This window comes from Gallus gallus, chromosome W (genome assembly GCF_016699485.2).
Source record: "Gallus gallus isolate bGalGal1 chromosome W, bGalGal1.mat.broiler.GRCg7b, whole genome shotgun sequence".
NCBI lineage: Eukaryota > Metazoa > Chordata > Aves > Galliformes > Phasianidae > Gallus > Gallus gallus.
In genome coordinates, this window is record NC_052571.1 from 5,800,401 (window position 1) to 5,820,261 (window position 19,861).

Genomic DNA, 19,861 nt, shown 5'->3' on the forward strand with positions numbered 1-19,861 from the left:
AGCAAAGCAACCAGGGGACAATAGTTTAGTTCACGTGCCATGTAACCTTTCTTGAGCCTTGGATTTCAGTCATCTTCAGATGTCTACAAGTAGTGCTAACAGTGACTTCCTCCTCCTCACTCTCCTCTCCATGTCTCTTTGTTTTTTCCATTGCCTTTCTCGATGACAGTGGTTTTGAGGAGGGCCCCTCACCTCGATGTTCCTCTACCTCCTCTGCTGCTTCTTCTTCTTTCCATTCTAGACACGAGGACACCTGTTTCCATTTCTGGCCTTCCACAGGGGCAACTGACATTGATACTGGTGTCTCCTGTGACTGATCAGGTGTCATGGTTTTGTGATTTTTGTTATCGGTATTCCACATCATAACATCATGCAGTATACTGGGAGTTAAAGAGCAAATGCTCTAGTTCCAGGTACTTGTCCGGAAGAGAAGAACTACGTTCCCCAGAAGACTGTTCGAGTACTGTTATCATTCCTGCTTAGGGGAACAGATATAAGGCCTGTAGGTCACCTGACCTGGGCCCCTTCTTCTCATCTCGTCGTGCTCACTTTCGGATCGTCTCGCTTCTGCTCCCGACTGCACGCAAGGCTTCAGTATTAGTGTAAGGCCTTTAGCTCTCAGACAATCCTTCTCTCAATTATATTTGATTTTATTAACAATTATAATGAATTATATTGTATTATAGTGTGTTATCGTGCATTCCAATACTGTATTTAGTAAATTAGTTTGTTTCTCCTCAGATCGTTGCTGCTGTTTTTTTTAATTATTCTTTCTTGGGGGGGGGGTCCCCTGTTTCCCTCTTCTGGAGGCGCAGATTTTGCAAAAAAAATCCCTCTGCCCCACTAGTCACTGATCTGGGCTGGACCAGCCCGTAAACCGCTGACATTTTTGGTGGAGAATGCGGGCAACAGCTGCTTTTTAGCTTTTTAGAACGAATCTCTCTCTGCTCTCGGAGAGCTTCGTTGGAAAAGTTCATTTCTTTCACAGGTGCTCACTGAAAACTTGACCTTGAAAGTCCAGGCGGACTGCCAATATTCTGGGATAATTGTAAACTTTGAGCACTGCTATCTTACTTTAGTAAAGAAGAAGGAAAAAAAAATGATTCTGCTTTCTCTGCTTTCTGTTTTAAACCAGTTTGTAGAGAGAGCTGCGAATTTCACAGAACTTGTGATTTTGAAGCAGGTTCCCAGTCTCTCTTTCAAATCCTTTATGAATTGTTTGAATGCTCACCTGACCACGTTGTCAATCTCCCTGAATGCACTGTTTGTCATTGTAATTATTTCACTCAGTATCTGTATTTTAATATTATGAAGAAGAAGCCTTCCCCAAAGTCAGAGAATACTGAGTGGAAGGGAGTGTGGAGAGGCTTGGGAGAGACTTTAGAGAGATGGACATGTTCGGTGTCGTGGAACTTTACTCCTGAACACCTAAAAGATCCTGAGAGCCTAAACAGATATTTGAGACAGGGATGTTGTGGCCTAGGCAGATCTGAGGAGGCACAAATGATTTGGGGCCTGGCTAACGCTTATCGGGCCTTATTTAATACTATCCCAGAGAGGGAGAGAGTTTCTGAAATTGAGAGGAAGAGTGTCCATGCTGAAAGAGAAAGTCTCCAGGAGTCAGTATTAGATGAGCGAGAGAGTCTTCAAGACAAGAGGGAGAGTTTCCAGGAGAGAGTCCGAGCTGCGAGGGAGAATCTTCAGGCCCAGGAAGAGTGTCTCCTAGTTGAGAAACAGAGTCTTCAAATGCAAAGAGAGAGTCTTCAGTCTGAGCGAGACGCCCTCCAGTCCAAAAGAGACACCCTCCAATCTGAACTAAATACCCTCATAATTGAACGAGACAGACTCCGAGCTGAGCTGGAGAGTAAGAGCATCGGGACTGACCAACCTGATCAACCACAAGAGGCACCAGAATCGATGTCAGTTGCCCTTGTAAGAGGACGGAAAACAAAACGAATTTCCACTCAGTTAGAACAGAAGGAAGAGGAGGAAAGAGGTCCAGAGGAGCAGCTCCAAGTTCTAGGGGAACCACTCCTGAGTCCAGGGGAGGGGCCCTCAATAAGATCACGGTCACCAACACCCAGGAGAGTAACAAGAAGTCCTGAAAGAGCAGGAGGTGAACGAGACATCATTACCATCACTGATAGATCTTTGAAAATGAACAAAATTCGTGGTCTGAGAAAAGACTTCACACGCCACCCAAATGAGCCTATTGTCACCTGGTTACTTCGATGTTGGGACAGTGGGGCCAACAGTGTGTTGCTAGATAGTAGAGAGGCTCGTCAGCTCGGTGGCATTGCTAGGGACTCAGCCATTGACAGAGGTATTAGCACATGCCAAAACCAGGCCTTCACCCTCTGGAAGCGGATGCTGTTGGCTGTGAAAGAAAGATACCCCTTCAAAGATGACCTGATGCCTGAGAAAAGGAAATGGACTGATATGGAAAAAGGCATCCGTTATTTGAGAGAACACGCTGTGGTGGAAATGTTACATAGCCCCACTTTCATTCCTGACGCGCCTGACCAAGAGCATGATCCTGAGAATGTCAGCTGTACACCACATATGTGGCGTATATTCACAAAGACTGCACCAGAGAAGTATGCCAGTACATTTGCAGCAATGTATGACAGAGGGGGAGAAAGAACTTTTATAAAAGAACTGATTAATAAACTCCAAGACTTCAAGTTACATTTAATCCCTCTACGCCAACCTGCATCATCCAACGTCTCAGCTATTAGACTGGCTATCAACAGGAGACGACCTCCTGTTCAAGCAAGTGACAACAGTAAGACTAGGTCGCGTTTTGCCTTGTGGCATTACCTGCGTGACCATGGAGAAGATATGAAGAAGTGGCATAAGAAACCCACTCCTGCACTTCAAGCACGGGTAAAAGAGTTAGAAAATAGATCAACCACCAAGGTGAATTTCTCCAAAAAGGTGGTTGCTCCAGTTGATGTGGGACACGGCAATACTCAGGAGGACAACAGAAGTAACAAAGAGAGGGGCCCTGCCCCCAGCCAGGAGGGGGAAAGGGACAACAAAGTGTATTGGACTGTGTGGATTAGATGGCCTGGCACATCAGAACCACAGAAATATAAGGCACTGGTGGACACTGGTGCAAAGTGTACTCTAATGCCCTCGAGTCACCAAGGGACAAAATCAATTTATATTCAAGGGGTGACTGGGGGTTCCCAAGAGTTGACTATGTTGGAGGCTGAAATAAGTCTCACTGGCAGAGACTGGCAAAAGCATCCTATTGTGACTGGTCCAGGTGCTCCCTGTATACTTGGTATTGATTACCTCAGAAGGGGATATTTTAAGGATCCCAAAGGGTACCGATGGACCTTTGGAATAGCTGCTGTAGACACAGAAGGTGTTAAACAGCTATCTGCATTGTCTGGCCTGTCAGCAGATCCGTCTGTTGTGGGACTGCTATGAGTAAAAGAGCAAGAGGTACCGATTGCTACAGAAACAGTGCACGGAAAGCAGAACCACACCAACAGGGATTCTTTGCTCCCCATTCAGAAGCTGATTCATCAACTAGAGAGTCAGGGAGTGATTTGCAAAACTCACTCACCTTTTAACAGCCCCATATGGCCAGTGCGTAAAGCCAGTGGAGAATGGAGGCCGACTGTAGACTACCGCAGCCTGAATGAACTTACACCCCCACTGAGTGCTGCTGTGCCGGACATGCTAGAACTCCAATATGAACTGGAGTCAAAAGCAGCCAAGTGGTATGCCACCACTGACATTGCTAATGCCTTCTTTTCCATTCCATTGGCCACGGAATGCAGGCCACAGTTTGCTTTCACCTGGAGGGGCGTTCAGTATACCTGGAACTGCTTGCCCCAGGGGTGGAAACACAGCCCAACCATTTGCCATGGGTTGATTCAAGCTGCACTGGAACAGGGCGGTGCTCCTGAGCACTTACAGTATATTGACGACATTACTGTGTGGGGCAATACAGCAAGGGAAGTTTTTGAGAAGGGAGATCAAGTAGTCCAGATCCTTCTTAGTGCTGGTTTCGCTATTAAGCAAAGCAAAGTGAAAGGACCTGCCCAGGAGATTCAGTTCCTAGGTATAAAGTGGCAAGATGGGCGCTGTCACATCCTAACAGATGTGACTGACAAAATCACTGCCATGTCTCCGCTCACGAATAAGAAAGAGACACAATCTTTTCTGGGTGTAGTGGGCTTTTGGAGAATGCATGTTCCAAACTATAGCCTCATTGTAAGCCCCCTTTATCAAGTGACTCGGAAGAAGAATAATTTTGTGTGGGGTCCTGAACAGCAGCAGGCTTTTGAGCAGATTAAGCAGGAGATAGCCCGTGCCGTGGCACTGGGGCCAGTACGGTTAGGACAGGATTTAAAGACCATCCTCTATACTGCTGCTGGAGAGAAAGGTCCCACCTGGAGTTTGTGGCAAAGAGCCTAAGGAGAGAGCTGAGGCCGACCCCTGGGATTCTGGAGTTGGGCGTACAGGGGATCTGAAGAGCACTGCACTCCAACTGAAAAGGAGATCTTAGCTTTGCCAGTGTTGAACTGGATGTTCAAGGGAAAGGTTCCCTCTACCCATCATGCTACTGATGCCACTTGGAGTAAGTGGATTGCGCTGATTACGCAACGGGCTCGCATGGGGAACCACGACCGTCCAGGAATCTTAGAGGTGATTATGAATTGGCCTGTAGGCAAAAAATTTGAAACATCACCAGGAGAAGAGATATTGCATGCTAAAGGAGCCCCACCATACAATAAACTACCAGAGAATGAAAAGAAATTTGCCCTGTTCACAGTTGGATCATGTCGTATTGTGGGGAAGCATCGCAGATGGAAAGCTGATGTGTGGAGCCTCACACGACAAGTTGCAGAGGCCACTGAAGGTGAAGGACAATCAAGTCAGTTCGCAAAGATAAAGGCTCTCCAACTGGCCTTAGATGTTGCTGAGTAGGAGAGGTGGCCAGTGTTTTATCTTTACACTAATTCATGCATGGTGACGAATGCTTTATGGGGGTGGTTACAGCAGTGGAAACAGGATAACTGGCAAAGGAGGGATAAATCTATTTGGGTGCTGAACTGTGAGAAGACATTGCTGCCCAAATAAAGAATATGGTTGTAAAGCTGCGGCATGTAGATGCTCATGTGCCCAAGAATCAGGCTACTGAAGAACAACAAAACAACCGTCAGGTAGATCGAGCTGCCAAAATTGAGGTGGCTCAAATAAACTTGGACTGGCAGAACAAGAGTGAATTATTTCTAGCTCGGTGGGCCCATGAAACTTTGGGTCATCAAGGAAGAAATGCAACATATATATCGGCTAGAGACCGAGGGGTGGACTTAACTATGGACACTTTGGCACAGGTTATTCATGACTGTGACACATGCACCACAATTAAACAAACCAAGGGGATGAAACCTCTCTGGGAGGAAGGGCGATGACAAAAGTATAAATATGGGGAGGCGTGGCAGGTTGATTATATCACCTTGCCAAGATCTCGCAATGGTAAGCGTTATGTGCTTACCATGGTGGAAGCGACCACTGGGTGGCTTGAAACATATGCAGTATCCCATGCCACCACCCGAAACACCATATTAGGTCTCGAGAAACAAGTCCTATGGCGACATGGTACCCCAGAAAGAATCGAACCGAATAATGGGACTCATTTCAAAAATTCTCTTATAAATACTTGGGCCCAAGAACATGGCATTGAATGGATTTATCATATTCCCTATCACGTACCAGCTTCTGGTAAAATTGAACGATACAGTGGGTTGTTAAAAACTATGCTGAAAGCAATGGGTGATGGAACATTTAAGCACTGGGAGAAGCATTTGGCAGAAGCCACCTGGTTGGTGAATACTCGAGGATCTATCAATTGCGATGGTCCTGCCAGCTCCCTATACACTGTAGAGGGAGATAAGGTCCCTGTAGTACACGTAAAGAACACGTTGGGAAAAGCAGTTTGGGTCCTTCCAGCTTCTGTGATGGGCAAACCTTTTCATGGGACTGTTTTTGCCCGGGGACCTGGGTGCACTTGTTGGGTGATGCAAAAAGATGGGGATGTTCAATGTGTGCCACAAGGGAATTTAATGGCGGGAGAGCGGAGTCAATAATTCCAAGTGTATGTACATGCGTTCAATGTTTGATAATTGATTATGTTTGTTTGTATACATTGAGCATGATGTAGTGATGTAGAATAAGGGGTGGAATGTCATGGTTTTGTGATTTTTGCTATCAGTATTCCACATCATAACATCATGCAGTGTACTGGGAGTTAAAGAGCAAATGCTCTTGTTCCGGGTACTTGTCCGGAAGAGAAGAAGAACTATGTTCCCCAGAAGCCTGTTCGAGTAATGTTATCATTCCTGCTTAGGGGAACAGATATAATGCCTGTAGGTCACCTGACCTGGGCCCTTTGTTCTCATCTCGTGCTCACTTTTGGATCGTCTCGCTTCTGCTCCTGACTACACGCAAGGTTTCAGTATTAGTGTAAGGCCTTTAGCTCTCAGACAATCCTTCTCTCAATTATATTTGATTTTATTAACAATTATATTTGACGTGTGGAAATCAGACCCTATAGCCAGTAAAGATATAGAGCAGGTATGTGTTTATTGGTGTCGCGCGTACACCCGGGTGCAAGGGGGATCGCTCCACCTAACTTGCACACCGTCCGAAGAAATCATGCTATAGATATAGGTCAAACTAATACATAATCAGTAGTTGACAGGAATTCGGATACATATTCACTACATTCCCGAGAGCCCATTAGCATACAGTCCCTCCTCCCCTTGCGCGTGCGTGGTAGGTCGTGATGATGAAGGCTCGTAGTCTTCCTCATGAAGGCTCATAGTCTTCCTCACGAAGGCTTGTAGTCTTCCTCACTTCAAACTTGTGACCCCAAAGGGGAGCATTCCCCGAACCGGTTTCAGCTTGCACTTCAGACATCTAATCACCTCCCTGCCAAATGTTTTTGAGCTGTTCTCTGGTCCTTATCTTTATGGCCTTCATTCTCCTTGTTATTCCGGACCTAGCGCCTGTGAAAGTGCTTGGAATTCCTTGTTTTCTAATACTCTCTACATAAACTATCTCTATTTGCCCCTTATTTCTATCTTGTGTAGCTGCTTTCTCTTTTCTTGCTATGAAGCCCTTCTTTCTATACTGCGGGGACCTGATTTTGCCCTTCAATTCCCCCCTTTTCTATAATCTAGCTGGATTTCTACCTGATAGATTTTCTAACCTGTTCTTTGTGTCTCAAAATTGGTCCCACTTTCCACCTTTGGCCTTAGCTCATGTTTCTTCCTGTCATGGTTTTATGATTTTTGGTTATCAGTATTCCACATCACAACATCGTGCAGTGTACTGTGAGTTAAAGAGCAAATGCTTTAGTTCCGGGCACCTGTCTGGAAGAGAAGAAGAACTACGTTCCCCAAGAGCCTTTTCGAGTACTGTTATCATTCCTGCTCAAGGGAACAGATATAAGGGCGCAGGTCATCTGACTCGGCCCTCTTCTCGTATCACCATGTTCCCTGCTGGATCGGCTCGCTACTGCTGCTCCCGACTGCACGCAAAGCTTCAGTATTAATGTAAGGCCTTTGGCTTTTGGACAATCTTTCTCTCAATTACTTTTGATTTATATTGTATTGTTGTGTGCTATCTTTCATTCCGATACTATATTTAGTAAATTAGTTTGTTTCTCCTCAGATCGTTGCCGATGTTTTTAATTATTTTGGGGTCCCCTGTTTCCCTTCCTGGAGGTGGGGATTTTGCAAAATCCCTCCGCCCCACTAGTCACGGAACCAGGCCGGACCAGCCCTTAAACCGTTGACACTTCCATATCTCGTATTCTTTTCTCGTATTTCGGCACAGGCAGGCAGAGCACTTTATCAGCACACAGGTAAAACCGACTGTTGCCTTCTGCAATTGCAATGTTGGCCACCTGTGTTAGCCCTCTGCGCTCACACTTACCAATGGCAAAAGGGAGAGGCCTATCCCGTACAGCACGTACTCCCGTCAAGCGCCTACTACAACAACCAACAATCAGTACTAAGATGATACAAACTAGGAAGAGCTGCTTTAACCATCCTAGATTTGGTAGCCAGCTAGTAAGCAAGTTCCATAAATCTTATTCCCAGTTAGTATCATCCTGACTTGTCCTATGCAGGACTTTCGTCTGTTCCCAAATTTTCCTTAAATCTGTTTCAGTTCTTAAATCCTTATTGATGTAAGCACAGCAACTCTTATTTATTATTGTACATACCCCTCCTTCCTTGGCTGTTAATAGGTCTAATGCCATCCTGTTTTGGAGTACTAGTTTGGATAAGGAGGATACCTCTTCTTGGATTGCCCGTAGTGCATCTCTTGTGGCATTCTCCACGATTTCCAGAGTTGCAGAGATATTTACTATAGCTTTTCAAGCTGGGCAACTCTTAGAGCCGGGATAAGAGCTCTCAGAAAACTGTGGAATCCCTTGTTATATATAGCTAGGGGGTTGTATGTACGCTTAGTTCTAATTCAAGGGGTCCTCAGGAGTCCCCGAGGGATTTACTCATGCACCGTGGTCTGGGGTATTAAGTATCCTGTAGTATCCTGGGGTATTAAGTCCCTGTCCAATTTAAAGGTAATGCCTTTCGTGCCTGGCCGTCTCCACATAGCCACCAGTATCCATGAGGTAGCTTACATGGCCTGGCCATATTTTCCTGATGAGTGAGTGATGCTCCCATCCCTACAATTCCGAGTATGTTCGTATCTGAGACCCATTGTGACTCTTTATCGATTCTAGGATCACACCCCTCACCTTGGTTCCACCTTTCAGCTTCACTGATCCCTGATACTGCCCCAGAATTTCCATATTCCCAACTACACCCTATGCCTGTCAAGTTCCGTCATCCAACCCCCACCCCACCTTTACCATCAGTTTTTCTGTCTACAGAGATAGATCTAGTACAGTTAATAACTAGTACATCAAATTTAGGTCCCTTTTGTGACTTGTCTTCTATCCCAAACTTACACTTTCCATGCTCTACCCAATCTGGAATGGTTCAATTTAGTGCCACTATGCCATAAACTGGCACCCTTCTCTCCCCTCTTGGGAGAGCAGTGCATATCGAACAAGATCTGCTAAGAGCCTGGCCGATTTTCTCAGTCATTCTCAAGTAACTATTCCCTTGCCAAGCTGTAACTACTGTCCCAATCACACCGACTATTATCAAACTCCTATACATGCTTTCGGATCCTGATTTTCAGTGGTCCTCTCTCTTCTGCTGTCCACTGTGGTCCTGGTGCTTTCTTCAGGCGGGTATGATGTATTGTAGTGGAATTCCAGGGTCACAGCCCTGGGTGTGGGGGTGGGCTATGTGAGTGTGTGAGTGCGGCAGTGCGGCGGTACGAACGGGGGAGGGGCACATTCCTCAGCTCGTCTCTCTCTGCGCACTGTTACCGGGAGGGGTGAGTCAATTCCTTTTGATATCTTTCCCTCGTGTGCCTATTTCTCAAATAAAGGCTCTGTCATTGCCTTCATTTTTTCTACATGTATCCACGGTGCAAGTCCCTCTACTTTGGTAGTGGTATGAGTGGTCAGGAGAATTTGGTAGGGTCCTTCCCACTTTGCTTCCAGAGGTGAATCTGAGAGAGATTTGACATAAACATAGTCGCCTGGCAATGCATCATGCACTGGACCATCTAGGCCTCGTGCCCTGGCACCGAACACTGCTTTTTCAATTTTCTTTAATTGCTTGGCTAGGCTGATCATATACTCATTCAACACCTCGTCCCCTTCCTGCATAGAGATTCCCTTTTGCACTCTATAGGGTCGCCCATAAAGAATCTCATATGGGCTTAGTCCTTCCTTGGTTCAGGGTTTAGTCCGAATTCTTAAAAGTGCCAAAGGCGGTGCCTGTGGCCAGGGAATCCCAGTTTCCTGGCCAAGTTTCACTATCTGTAATTTGATCAGGTGGTTCATTTTCTCTACCTGCCCGCTTGACTGCAATTGGTAAGGTGTGTGCAATTGCCAATCAATTCCCAATAATGTGCTTATTTGTTGGACCACCTTAGCAATGAAGTGTGGACCCCGATCTGATGACATTGTGGCAGGGACCCCGAACCTCGGAATTATCTCATGTAACAGTACCTTTGTTACCTCCCGAGCTTTATTAGTCCTACAGGGGAATACCTCTGGCCATCCCGAAAAGGTATCAGTCAATACCAGTGTATACCTGTACCCCCCTTTTCTTGGAAGTTCCGAAAAATCGATTTGCCATTGTTGTCCTGGGTAATTTCCTCTCCCTATTTGTCCTAGTGAGATCTTATAACCTGATTTGGGATTATTTCGTAGACAGATCTCACATTGTTGAGTCACCTGTTTAATGGTGGTATATAAGTTTCGGGCAACTATCTGCTGGACCAAATGTTTATATAGCGCCTCAGCCCCCCAGTGGGTCTTTCTATGTTCAGCCATCACCACCGCCCATAATAAAGCTGTGGGAACAACTATTTTGCCCTGCGGAGTAGTGACCCATCCCCCTTCTCCTACCTGCCCTCCTATATCTTTTATAAGGTTATTATCTTCCTTTGAGTACCTAGGTTCATTATCAATTTGGATTTTACCGTCTGGGACCAGAGACTGCACCTTTACTGGATCCTCCTCCGCTGCCCTTTTAGCCTCTCGGTCTGCGAAGGCATTGCCCATCTCGTTTGGTGTCTTCCCCTTTTGATGCGCTTTGCAATGCATAATGGCCACTTTCTCTGGTAGCTGTACTGCTTCTAAAAGTCTGAGAATCTCCTTGGCATTCTTAATGCCTTTCCCTTGGCTTGATAATAATCCTCTCTCTTTCCATATTACTCCATGGGCATGCACCATGCTAAAGGCATATTTTGAATTGGTCCATATGTTGATCCTTTTTCCTTCTGCTTGCTCTAATGTTCGAATTAGAGCTATGATTTCTGCTTTTTGTGCCGAGATGTTTGGAGTTAAGGCTCCTGACTCCATTACCTCGTTATCAGTTGTTATAGCATATCCCATCCTCCGTACTCCTTGGCGCACATAGCTACTACCATCGGTGTACCAAGAATTTTCAGCGTCCTCTAGCAGTTCCTCCTTCAGGTCTGGCCAGCTGGCACACACTGCCTCGATGGTTTCCAGACAGTCATGGGTTACTGATTTTCCTGAGGCCCCGCTGAGGAATGATGCTGGATTGATAATATTAGTTACTACTATCTTTACATCATCCTGTTCCACCAGGATGGCTTGATACTTGAGGAATCTTTGTGGTGAGAGCCAATGCCCACCCTTTGCTTCTAATACTGTTGAGACGGTATGGGATGTTAATACTGTAATCTTCTGGCCCAGAGTAAATTTACGCGCTTCCTGAACATTTAACACTAGTGCAGCCACTGCCCTTAGGTAGCCAGGCCATCCTCTGCTTACTTCATCCAACTGCTTGGAGAAGTAGGCTACAGCCCTTCGATAGGGCCCCAAGTCCTGGGCCAGAACCCCTAAAGCTATTCCCTGTTTTTCATATGAGTAAAGCCAGAATGGTTTTGTTGTATCTGGAAGTCCTAAAGCAGGAGCTTGCATGAGTTCATGCTTTAATAGTTTAAAGGCTCTCCTGGTTTCCCCATCCCAAGTGAGAACACTGGGGTTAGTTTTTAAAAGTGCAAAGAGCGGTTTTACCAGTAGTCCGTAGTTATGTATCCACAGCCGACACCAGCCTGTCATTCCCAGGAATGTGCGCAGCTCCTTAGCAGTTTGTGGTTCAGGCGTTTGACAGATGGCTTCTTTCCTCACTGTTCCGAGCGTCCTTAATCCAGCTGTGATTCCGTAGCCTAAATAGACTACTTGCTGCTTAGCCACTTGGGCTTTCTGTGGAGAAACTCTGTGTCCATTAAGTCCAAGGAAATTTAGTAAGCTTATAGTCCATGCTATACACAATTCTTCTGTTTCTGTCGCTATTAAGAGGTCATCTACATACTGCAATAAAACTCCTTTCCCAGAGGGGCGTTCCCATTGCTCTAAATCTTTTGCTAGCTGATTTCCAAAGATTGCCGGGCTATTCTTGAACCCTTGGGGAAGCACTGTCCATGTAAGTTGTGTTCTCCTTCCTGATTTGGGATTTTCCCACTCGAATGCAAATAATAATTGGCTTTCAGGGCTCAGAGGCAGGCAGAAGAGTGCATCCTTCAGGTCTAGTACGGTAAACCAAGCCAATTCATTAGATAACCTGGTGAGTAATGTATATGGATTGGCTACTAGCGGGTACAAATCTTCTACTATCTTATTAATTGCTCTCAGATCCTGTACTATACGATAACTCCCATCAGGTTTCTTAACTGGGAGTATCGGAGTGTTGTATTTCGATTCACACTCCACTAGTAACCCATATTTTATGAATTGGTCAATTATCGGTTGTATCCCTTCTCTATCTTCTGCTCTCAGAGGGTATTGTTTAATTTGGGGGGTCTGGGCTTCTTGTTTTACCTTAATTACAATGGGAGAGGTGTTATTTGCACGCCCTGGGACCTCTGTTGCCCATACCCCTGGGTAGACTTGGTTAATTATTTCTTTGGGAATCCCCGAGTCCTCCGAGGCTGTTATCAGTGCCAAGCTAAGCACTTTTACAAAAGAATCATCTTTTACTTTGAACTTCATTTTCCCTGATTCGAACCTTATCTCTGCCCGTAATTGCTCTAGTAGATCTTGCCCTAGGAGGTGATGTGGTGAATCAGGCAGATACAGAAACTGATGTATCCCTACTTGTTTTCCCAATTTAAATTCCAAAGGTTTGAGGAAATAAGCCCTCTTGGGTTGAGCAGTGGCTCCCTTTATTGTTACAAATTCCTTACTTGTCGGGGTCAAATCTTCATTTAAAACTGAATATATTGCACCAGTATCTACTAAAAATTCCACACTCTGCTGTTTACTCCCTAGCTTTAATTTAACCAGTGAATCCGCTAGGGTAGATTTCCCCGCTTCCCGTCAGTCTTCCTCTACAGGAGCTTGGACCTTAGCCCATGCCGCCCCTTTTCTTTTCTGCCTTTTTAGCGGGCATTCATTTTTCCAGTGCCCCTTTTTCCTTCAGTTAGCTCACTGATCTTTCTCTAGAGGCTTTCGCACTTTGTTTTGTTCACCCCTCTTGGCTTCCTGTAGGACTGCTATTAGCATTCTTTTCTCCCTTCTCCTCTCTACCTCCTCCCGGTTACTAAACACTCTCAATGCCTCCTCTAACAAACTCTCCAAGTTTCGGGCAGCTGATGCTTTTAGTTTCTGCAGTTTCCTTCTGATGTCCCCTGCAGACTGCCCTATAAACAGTGATACCAATTGTTGTATACTCTCCTCTGATCCTGGGTCTAGGGAAGTATGCTTTCTCATGGCGTCCCTTAACTTATCCAAAAACTCAGATGGTGATTCTTTTGGACCCTGTCTGACTGCAAATAAGTTAGACCAATTGATTGTCTTGGGGATAGCCCTCTCCATCCCCTTCACTACCCATTCCCTGTACATTTCTAAACGTTCCCTTCCTGCTCTTGTGTTTGGATCCCAATAAGGGTTCTGTAATGGAAAATGATCCTTAACATCCTTGCCCCTGCCCTGTATACTGTCTTCAACTAGAGTCTGTGCTGTGTTTAAGATTAACTGCTTTTCTGTCTCGGTCAACTGATCTAATAGCAATTGAATATCGCTCCAGTCTGGTTTGTGTTGTCTTATTAAGAACTGGAAATGTCTCGTTACTCCCAGTGGGTCATTCTGATAACCTTTGGCTACCGATTTCCAGGTTTCCAAATCAAACAATGAAAAGGGGACTTTGATTAACACTGGTTCCCCATTTGGCCCTACTGCCTCCCTTAGTGGGGCTATTATTAGAGGTTGTTGACTCCGGGTCCGTGAAGCTATCGGGGAGTCGGGAGGCGCCTGCGCCCCTGAGGGTGCCTGCACCTCAGAAGGTGCTTGTGCCCCGGGAGGAACCTGCTCCCCATCCTGTGCCCCGGGAGGCGCTTGCGCCCCTTCCTGTGCCCCGTCCTGTGGGGGTGGCGTTTCCACAGGAGGCTGATAATGTTCTAATAATTCTTCAGACTCTCTGATGTTACCTATTTTTATGCATTGTTGCCCAATACTGCAGGATGAGCAGCAGCGTTTAACCTTATTCTCCCCCTTTTCACGCCGCTCCTTTTCTAAGGTTAATACAAATGGGTCATGGGGCGCACCCATCCCACAATCTTCGCCACTCGGGATGATCTTGGAGAGTGAAAAACATGTCTGCATATATAACTTCATCCCATTTGCCCTCCCTTCTTAAGAATAACATAAACTGTAGGATGGTATTATAGTTCATAGTTCCATTCAGGGGCCACTTTTCTCCGTCCTCTAACTTATACAGTAACCACCACTGATTACAGTACTTTACCAAAGTTTTCTTATTCAAAGTTCCTCCTGGTTCCCCTGCAATGTCTCTCCAGTGTGCTAATATGCATCCCAAAGGAGTGCGTCTGGGGATTTCCTTCCCCTGAGCTCCCCCCATGATTTTACTGCTTTTTCACAAATTGCCTTTACCACCTTAAATCTCCGCACCAACCCATGATATTCCGCCCACCGCTCACAACTGCAACCCAGATTACCAGTCCCGATCTAATTTCCCGCACACTAAAACAAAGTATAGTGATGTTTCTTCCCAATTTACGGAACATATACAGACAAACAACACAGAGGACAACTTTTGCTTCATCTGGACTCACTCACCACATTCATGCTGGCACTAAGAATAGGAATCATGAAACATAACGCCGGCCTTAGGTATGTTAGAGCTCAAATACATGGTACCGAATACTTGCAACAGATGGCAAAGAATTAAACAGCCAATAACCCCTGGTAGTACAGCTAGAAGCACCCAAGATACCATGTATCAGGATACCCACTATATCCCGCACCTGCAGGAAAGATCATCCCTGACCATTCCTGCTACCAACCACCTAAGGGAGAGCACTTGCTCTTTTCCTCATGTACGACTTACAGGAACCCTTTTCCCTTTCACATACCTGGTCCACCGATCGATGGTCCTTGTCTGCTCCTGCAGTGATCAGGTGAGGAAAGGGAGTCCTTCCGAGAAATCTCGGGGCGCACCAAAGGCGTCCCCTCTCTCAGCCGGTCCTGCAGCCGAACAGAGAGGGTCCCATCTGGGGTGCCAAACTGATGTGCGGAAATCAGACCCTATAGCCAGTAAAGATATAGAGCAGGTATGTGTTTATTGGTGACGCGCGTACACCCTGGTGCAAGGGGGATCGTTCCACCTAACTTGCACACCGTCCGAAGAAATCGTGCTATAGATATAGGTCAAACTAATACATAATCAATAGTTGACAGGAATTCGGATACATATTCACTACATTCCCGAGAGCCCATTAGCATACAGTCCCTCCCCCCCTTGCGCGTGCATGGTAGGTCGTGATGATGAAGGCTCGTAGTCTTCCTCATGAAGGCTCATAGTCTTCCTCACGAAGGCTTGTAGTCTTCCTCGCTGCAAACTTCTGACCCTGAAGGGGGGCATCCCCCAAACCGGTTTCAGCTTGCCCTGTAGACATCTAATCACCTCCCTGCCAAATGTTTTCGAGCTGTTCTCTGATCCTTATCTTTATGGCCTTCATTCTCCTTGTTATTCCGGACCTAGCGCCTGTGAAAGTGCTTGGAATTCCTTGTTTTCTAATACTCTCTACATAAACTATCTCTATTTGCCCCTTATTTCTATCTTGTGTAGCTGCTTTCTGTTTTCTTGCTATGAGGCCCTTCTTTCTATACTGCGGGGACCTGATTTTGCCCTTCATACTGAATTATATTGTATTATAGTGTGTTATCGTGCATTTCGATACTGTATTTAGTAAAGTAGTTTGTTTCTCCTCAGATCATTGCCGCTGGTTTTTTTAATTATTCTTTTTTTGGGGAGTCCCCTGTTTCCCTCTTCCAGAAGCGCGTATTTTGCAAAAAATCCCTCCGCCCCACTAGTCATGGAACCGGGCTGGACCAGCCCGTAAATCGTCGACATCAGGTTTGACTTGGAGACTTCCCCCTTTGGCTTGAACCTCAGCTTGGAAACTCTCCAGAATAGTATTATATAGACCATGGTAAGCACAAGCCAAGCCTCAAATAAGTCATACCTCCTTAGATCTATCTAAGCCGCACCATCCCTGACTCAAATGCTGGCTTATTTTCTTGGGATCCCACAGATGTTCAAGAGTGAAATCCCATGACACTGCGGGTCCCCACGCTTCTACGATTTTCCCCAAACCTCTCCATATTCCCTGCCAGTCAGCATTCTCTGGTTTTGGAGAAGACTTCTTCCACATAACGTGAATGGAGAGGAGTACATTCAGGGAGATTGATAACATGAACACAAGCATGATCACTAACTCAGCATTTCAAATATGTGTAAAGAACTGAGAAGAGAGCCTGGAAACCAGTTTGAACATCATGTTGTTTGTAAAATTATCTATTCCATCTAGGATGTAATTGACAAAATTCAAATTATATGACATTGCATATAGGTACCAGGCAGATGTCTCCGTCAGTGCCCTTACTTGGTTATATATATATATAACTTCACAACAGGAAATGATGAACTTAATAAGAAACCAATAAGTTCCAAAAAACATAATGGTCTTTAATCCTTTATGCAGCACTCCAAAAATGAAGAACAGATTCATAGCTGGCAGTTGCTAAAAAGGGGAAAAAAACCAAACAAACACAAAAACACTCAGTACAATGTCCAGAGCCTGGCAGACTGCCCGGCCTACAGTCTAATCTATGAAGGTCAAAGCTAGCTACCAGTGCTCTGCAACTCCCTGACAAAGAAGTCCTTTTTTTCTGCTAATGTTGTAAAGGTTCAGTTTGCCCACATTCTCCACCAAAAATTATCACGGAGTTTTCTAGATCAATCTGTGTCTGTGACAGGGGGCAGCAGACCTGCAGGCCCACCAGTCAAAAAAAAAAAGGGAAAGGGAAAAGGGAGAGGGTAGGGAGATGGAAGCTGGGCCCAAAGACAAAACAGCAGCAACCACCTAAGGAGGAAAGTTACTTTTACTAAATATGATATTGGAACGCAAGATAACACAATATAATACAATATACATGAAATTGAGGCTAATAAATCAAATAAAATGAGAGAGTGTGTTTGAAACCAAAGGCCTTACTCTGAACTGAAGGCACACGGCTGGGGAGCACACCCACACACTGACAGGCAGCAAGAGAGAGGGTCCCCCGTCTTCCTCCCGTGACTTATCTTCCTCTCTGAACACAAAGTCCTCTGGGGGATGTAGTTTTTCTCTTCTGAGAACCAGGTATCTGGAAAGTTGTCAGTCCATGGAACTGGAGTATTAACTCTTTATTTCCTCATGCTTTAAATGATGTTGTGATGGGGAATACTGATAAAAAAGAGCATAAAACCATGACACCAGCTCAATTAGCAGATACTTGAGTGTCGACTAACCAGCTGGCTTTTGCTAAAAGTGTATCCCAGTGCTGGAATGTCCCAACACCGGTTGCTCACAAAGCAGTCTTTAACAGCACTGTAGTATTTTTCTAGAGGCTAGTTCTAATGCTGTAAAAGAATGGAAAGTGCAACAACAGAGTAACAGCAAAGTCTAAGGCCACGGCAAATGAATAAAAACTCAAACACAGCAATAGTACACACACAGACACACACACACACAGACACACACAAAAAAAAAAAAAAAAAAAAGGAAAAATTTACCTAAGCTACACAGACCACAGAGAGGCAGGAAAAAAACAGAAACATACCCTTACTGGGAAGGGGTGGATGCTGTATGCACCTGAACTCCCCTGGGTTGGCCCTGCCTTCCCACCAGGTGCTCAATCACTGGTTCAAATTTGACTTAGCATTTCCACTACACTCTACCCCTTCATGGCATGAATCAATGATTGATCAGGTTGAAGGAAGCCCTTTCAATTATGGTGATCCCATACACCGCAACACTTTGTACAATTTGCCCATCGCGTTGTAGATTGATAAAATATAAGACGATTGATGATTGGTTCATGTTCCTTTGTGGGCCAGTACTCGATGGTTCTCCTGGAGGCACATAGTTGCTTGGACCAGGGAAGGTTGGGCTCGCATTCCATCAGTCCCACATAGTCCACCACTGGGTGTCATGCTGATCTGATAGTGACACTGGAGTATCTATACGCCATGTTGCTCCTGCTGATCCTGTGGACTCGAAGAGACTCATGGGGAGTAGTACAGACATTTCAGAGGTACCAGAAGGGATAGGTCTGCCCTCCACAGCAAGATACAGGCCGTGTTCCTGTCCTGGGTCAACACTTCGGCTTGCACTGGGGCATGTCCCAAGCTGTCTGTGCCATACACTTTGGCCCAAAATTTGAGGCTGCATAACTATATAGGGTACCAAAAGGGGGAGGTCTGGATTTGCCATAGGGACATGAATAAGGTCCCCTTAGTGATGAAACCAGAGTGTTGACCACGATGTGTTGATGGCTGCCCATGGGACACCTCAAGTCATCAAGAGTGACCAAGGGTCTCATTTCACTGGTGCAATGGTACAATGCAGAAGAAAACAACATTGAGTGGTGATTCCATCTGCCACATAATCCGACGGGGCACGCCTTACTGAACACTATAATGGTATTCTTAAGGCTGCCCTGAAGACAGACTCTCAGTCCCTGCAGGGGTGGACAAAGAGACAACGAAACCCTGTGGGACCTGAATGAAAGACCTAGAGACGGCAGACCCAGTGCCCTGAAGATACTACAATCATAGGCCCCCCCACGTAGAATCCAATGGGCACCCAAATTGGCAAAACCCCTTTTTTTTTTTTTTGTCTTTGGCTGTCACATTTGATCATATTCTCTCTTTTTGTTGTCTAGGACTTTGCTATTCTATTATTATTGCTGTGCTTTTGGTTGCATTTTTGTGTTGCAGACACCAAGTTAGCAGGAATTGTCAACCTGTCTGGGGGAAGGAAAGCCCTACAGAGGGTTCTGGACAGGCTAGGTAGGTGGGTTGTGGCCAGTGGGATGAAGTTCAGTCAGATCAAATGCTGGATCCTGTACTTTGGCCGTGCCAACCCCAGTCAACACTACAGGTTTGGGGCAGAGTGGCTGGAAGACTGTGTAGAGGAAATGGTCTTGGGGTTGTTGGTCAGTGCTTGGCTGAATATGAGCCAGCAGTGCGGCCTAGAAGGCCAATGGCATTGTGGCTTGTATCAGAAATGGTGTTGCCATCAGGAGCAGGTAAGTGATCATCCCTCTGTATTCCTCACTGGTGAGGATGTACCTCAAGTACTGTGTTCAGTGTTGGGCCCCTCACTACAAGAAAGACATGGAGGCCCTGGAGCGTGTTTGGAGAAGGGCAACAAAGCTGGTGAGAGGTCTGGAACACAGGCCTTCTGAGGAGCAGCTGAGGGAGCTAGGATTGTTCAGCCTGGAGGAGGCTCAGGGGTGACCTTATTGCTCTCTACAGTTAACTGAAGGGAGGTTGTGGTGAGGTGAGGGTTGGACACTTCTCTCATGTAACTAGTAATAGGACTAGTGGGAATGGTCTCAAGTTGTTCCAGGGGAGATTCAGGTTGGATGTGGAGTCACCATCTCTGGAGGTTTTCAAGAAATGTTTATATGTTGTACTGAGGGATGTGGTTTAGTGGGACCTACTGTTGATAGGTGGATGGTTGGACTGGATGATCTTAGAGGTCTTTTCCACCCTTGATGATTCTATGATGCCATGATATGGAATACTGATAAAACCAGGACAGTGTGCCATTGAGTTCCTCCATGCAGGAAAAAATAGCATCCACTGACATTCACAGATGCTTGCTGAACATTTACGGAGACCAAACAGTGGGTGTGAGCACA

The 19,861-nt window shown here is 45.7% G+C and overlaps 2 protein-coding genes across 2 annotated transcripts in view; one reads left to right on the top strand and one right to left on the bottom strand.

Moving 5' to 3' along the window:
• Positions 1 to 1,626: 1,626 nt before the first annotated feature.
• LOC112530477 lies at positions 1,627 to 18,146 on the bottom strand. The gene is given in 5 exon segments (XM_040655280.1): positions 1,627 to 1,722; positions 1,889 to 1,929; positions 9,673 to 12,861; positions 15,022 to 15,193; positions 18,054 to 18,146. Coding segments are annotated over 5 exon segments (3,591 nt in total).
• LOC107055444 (activated RNA polymerase II transcriptional coactivator p15-like) overlaps positions 7,497 to 19,861 on the top strand; it is a 45,284-nt gene continuing 32,919 nt past the window's right edge. The window contains exon 1 of the mRNA XM_046905144.1: positions 7,497 to 7,580. The gene's annotated coding sequence lies outside the window, so the exon portion shown is untranslated. The remainder of the gene's footprint in view (positions 7,581 to 19,861) is intronic.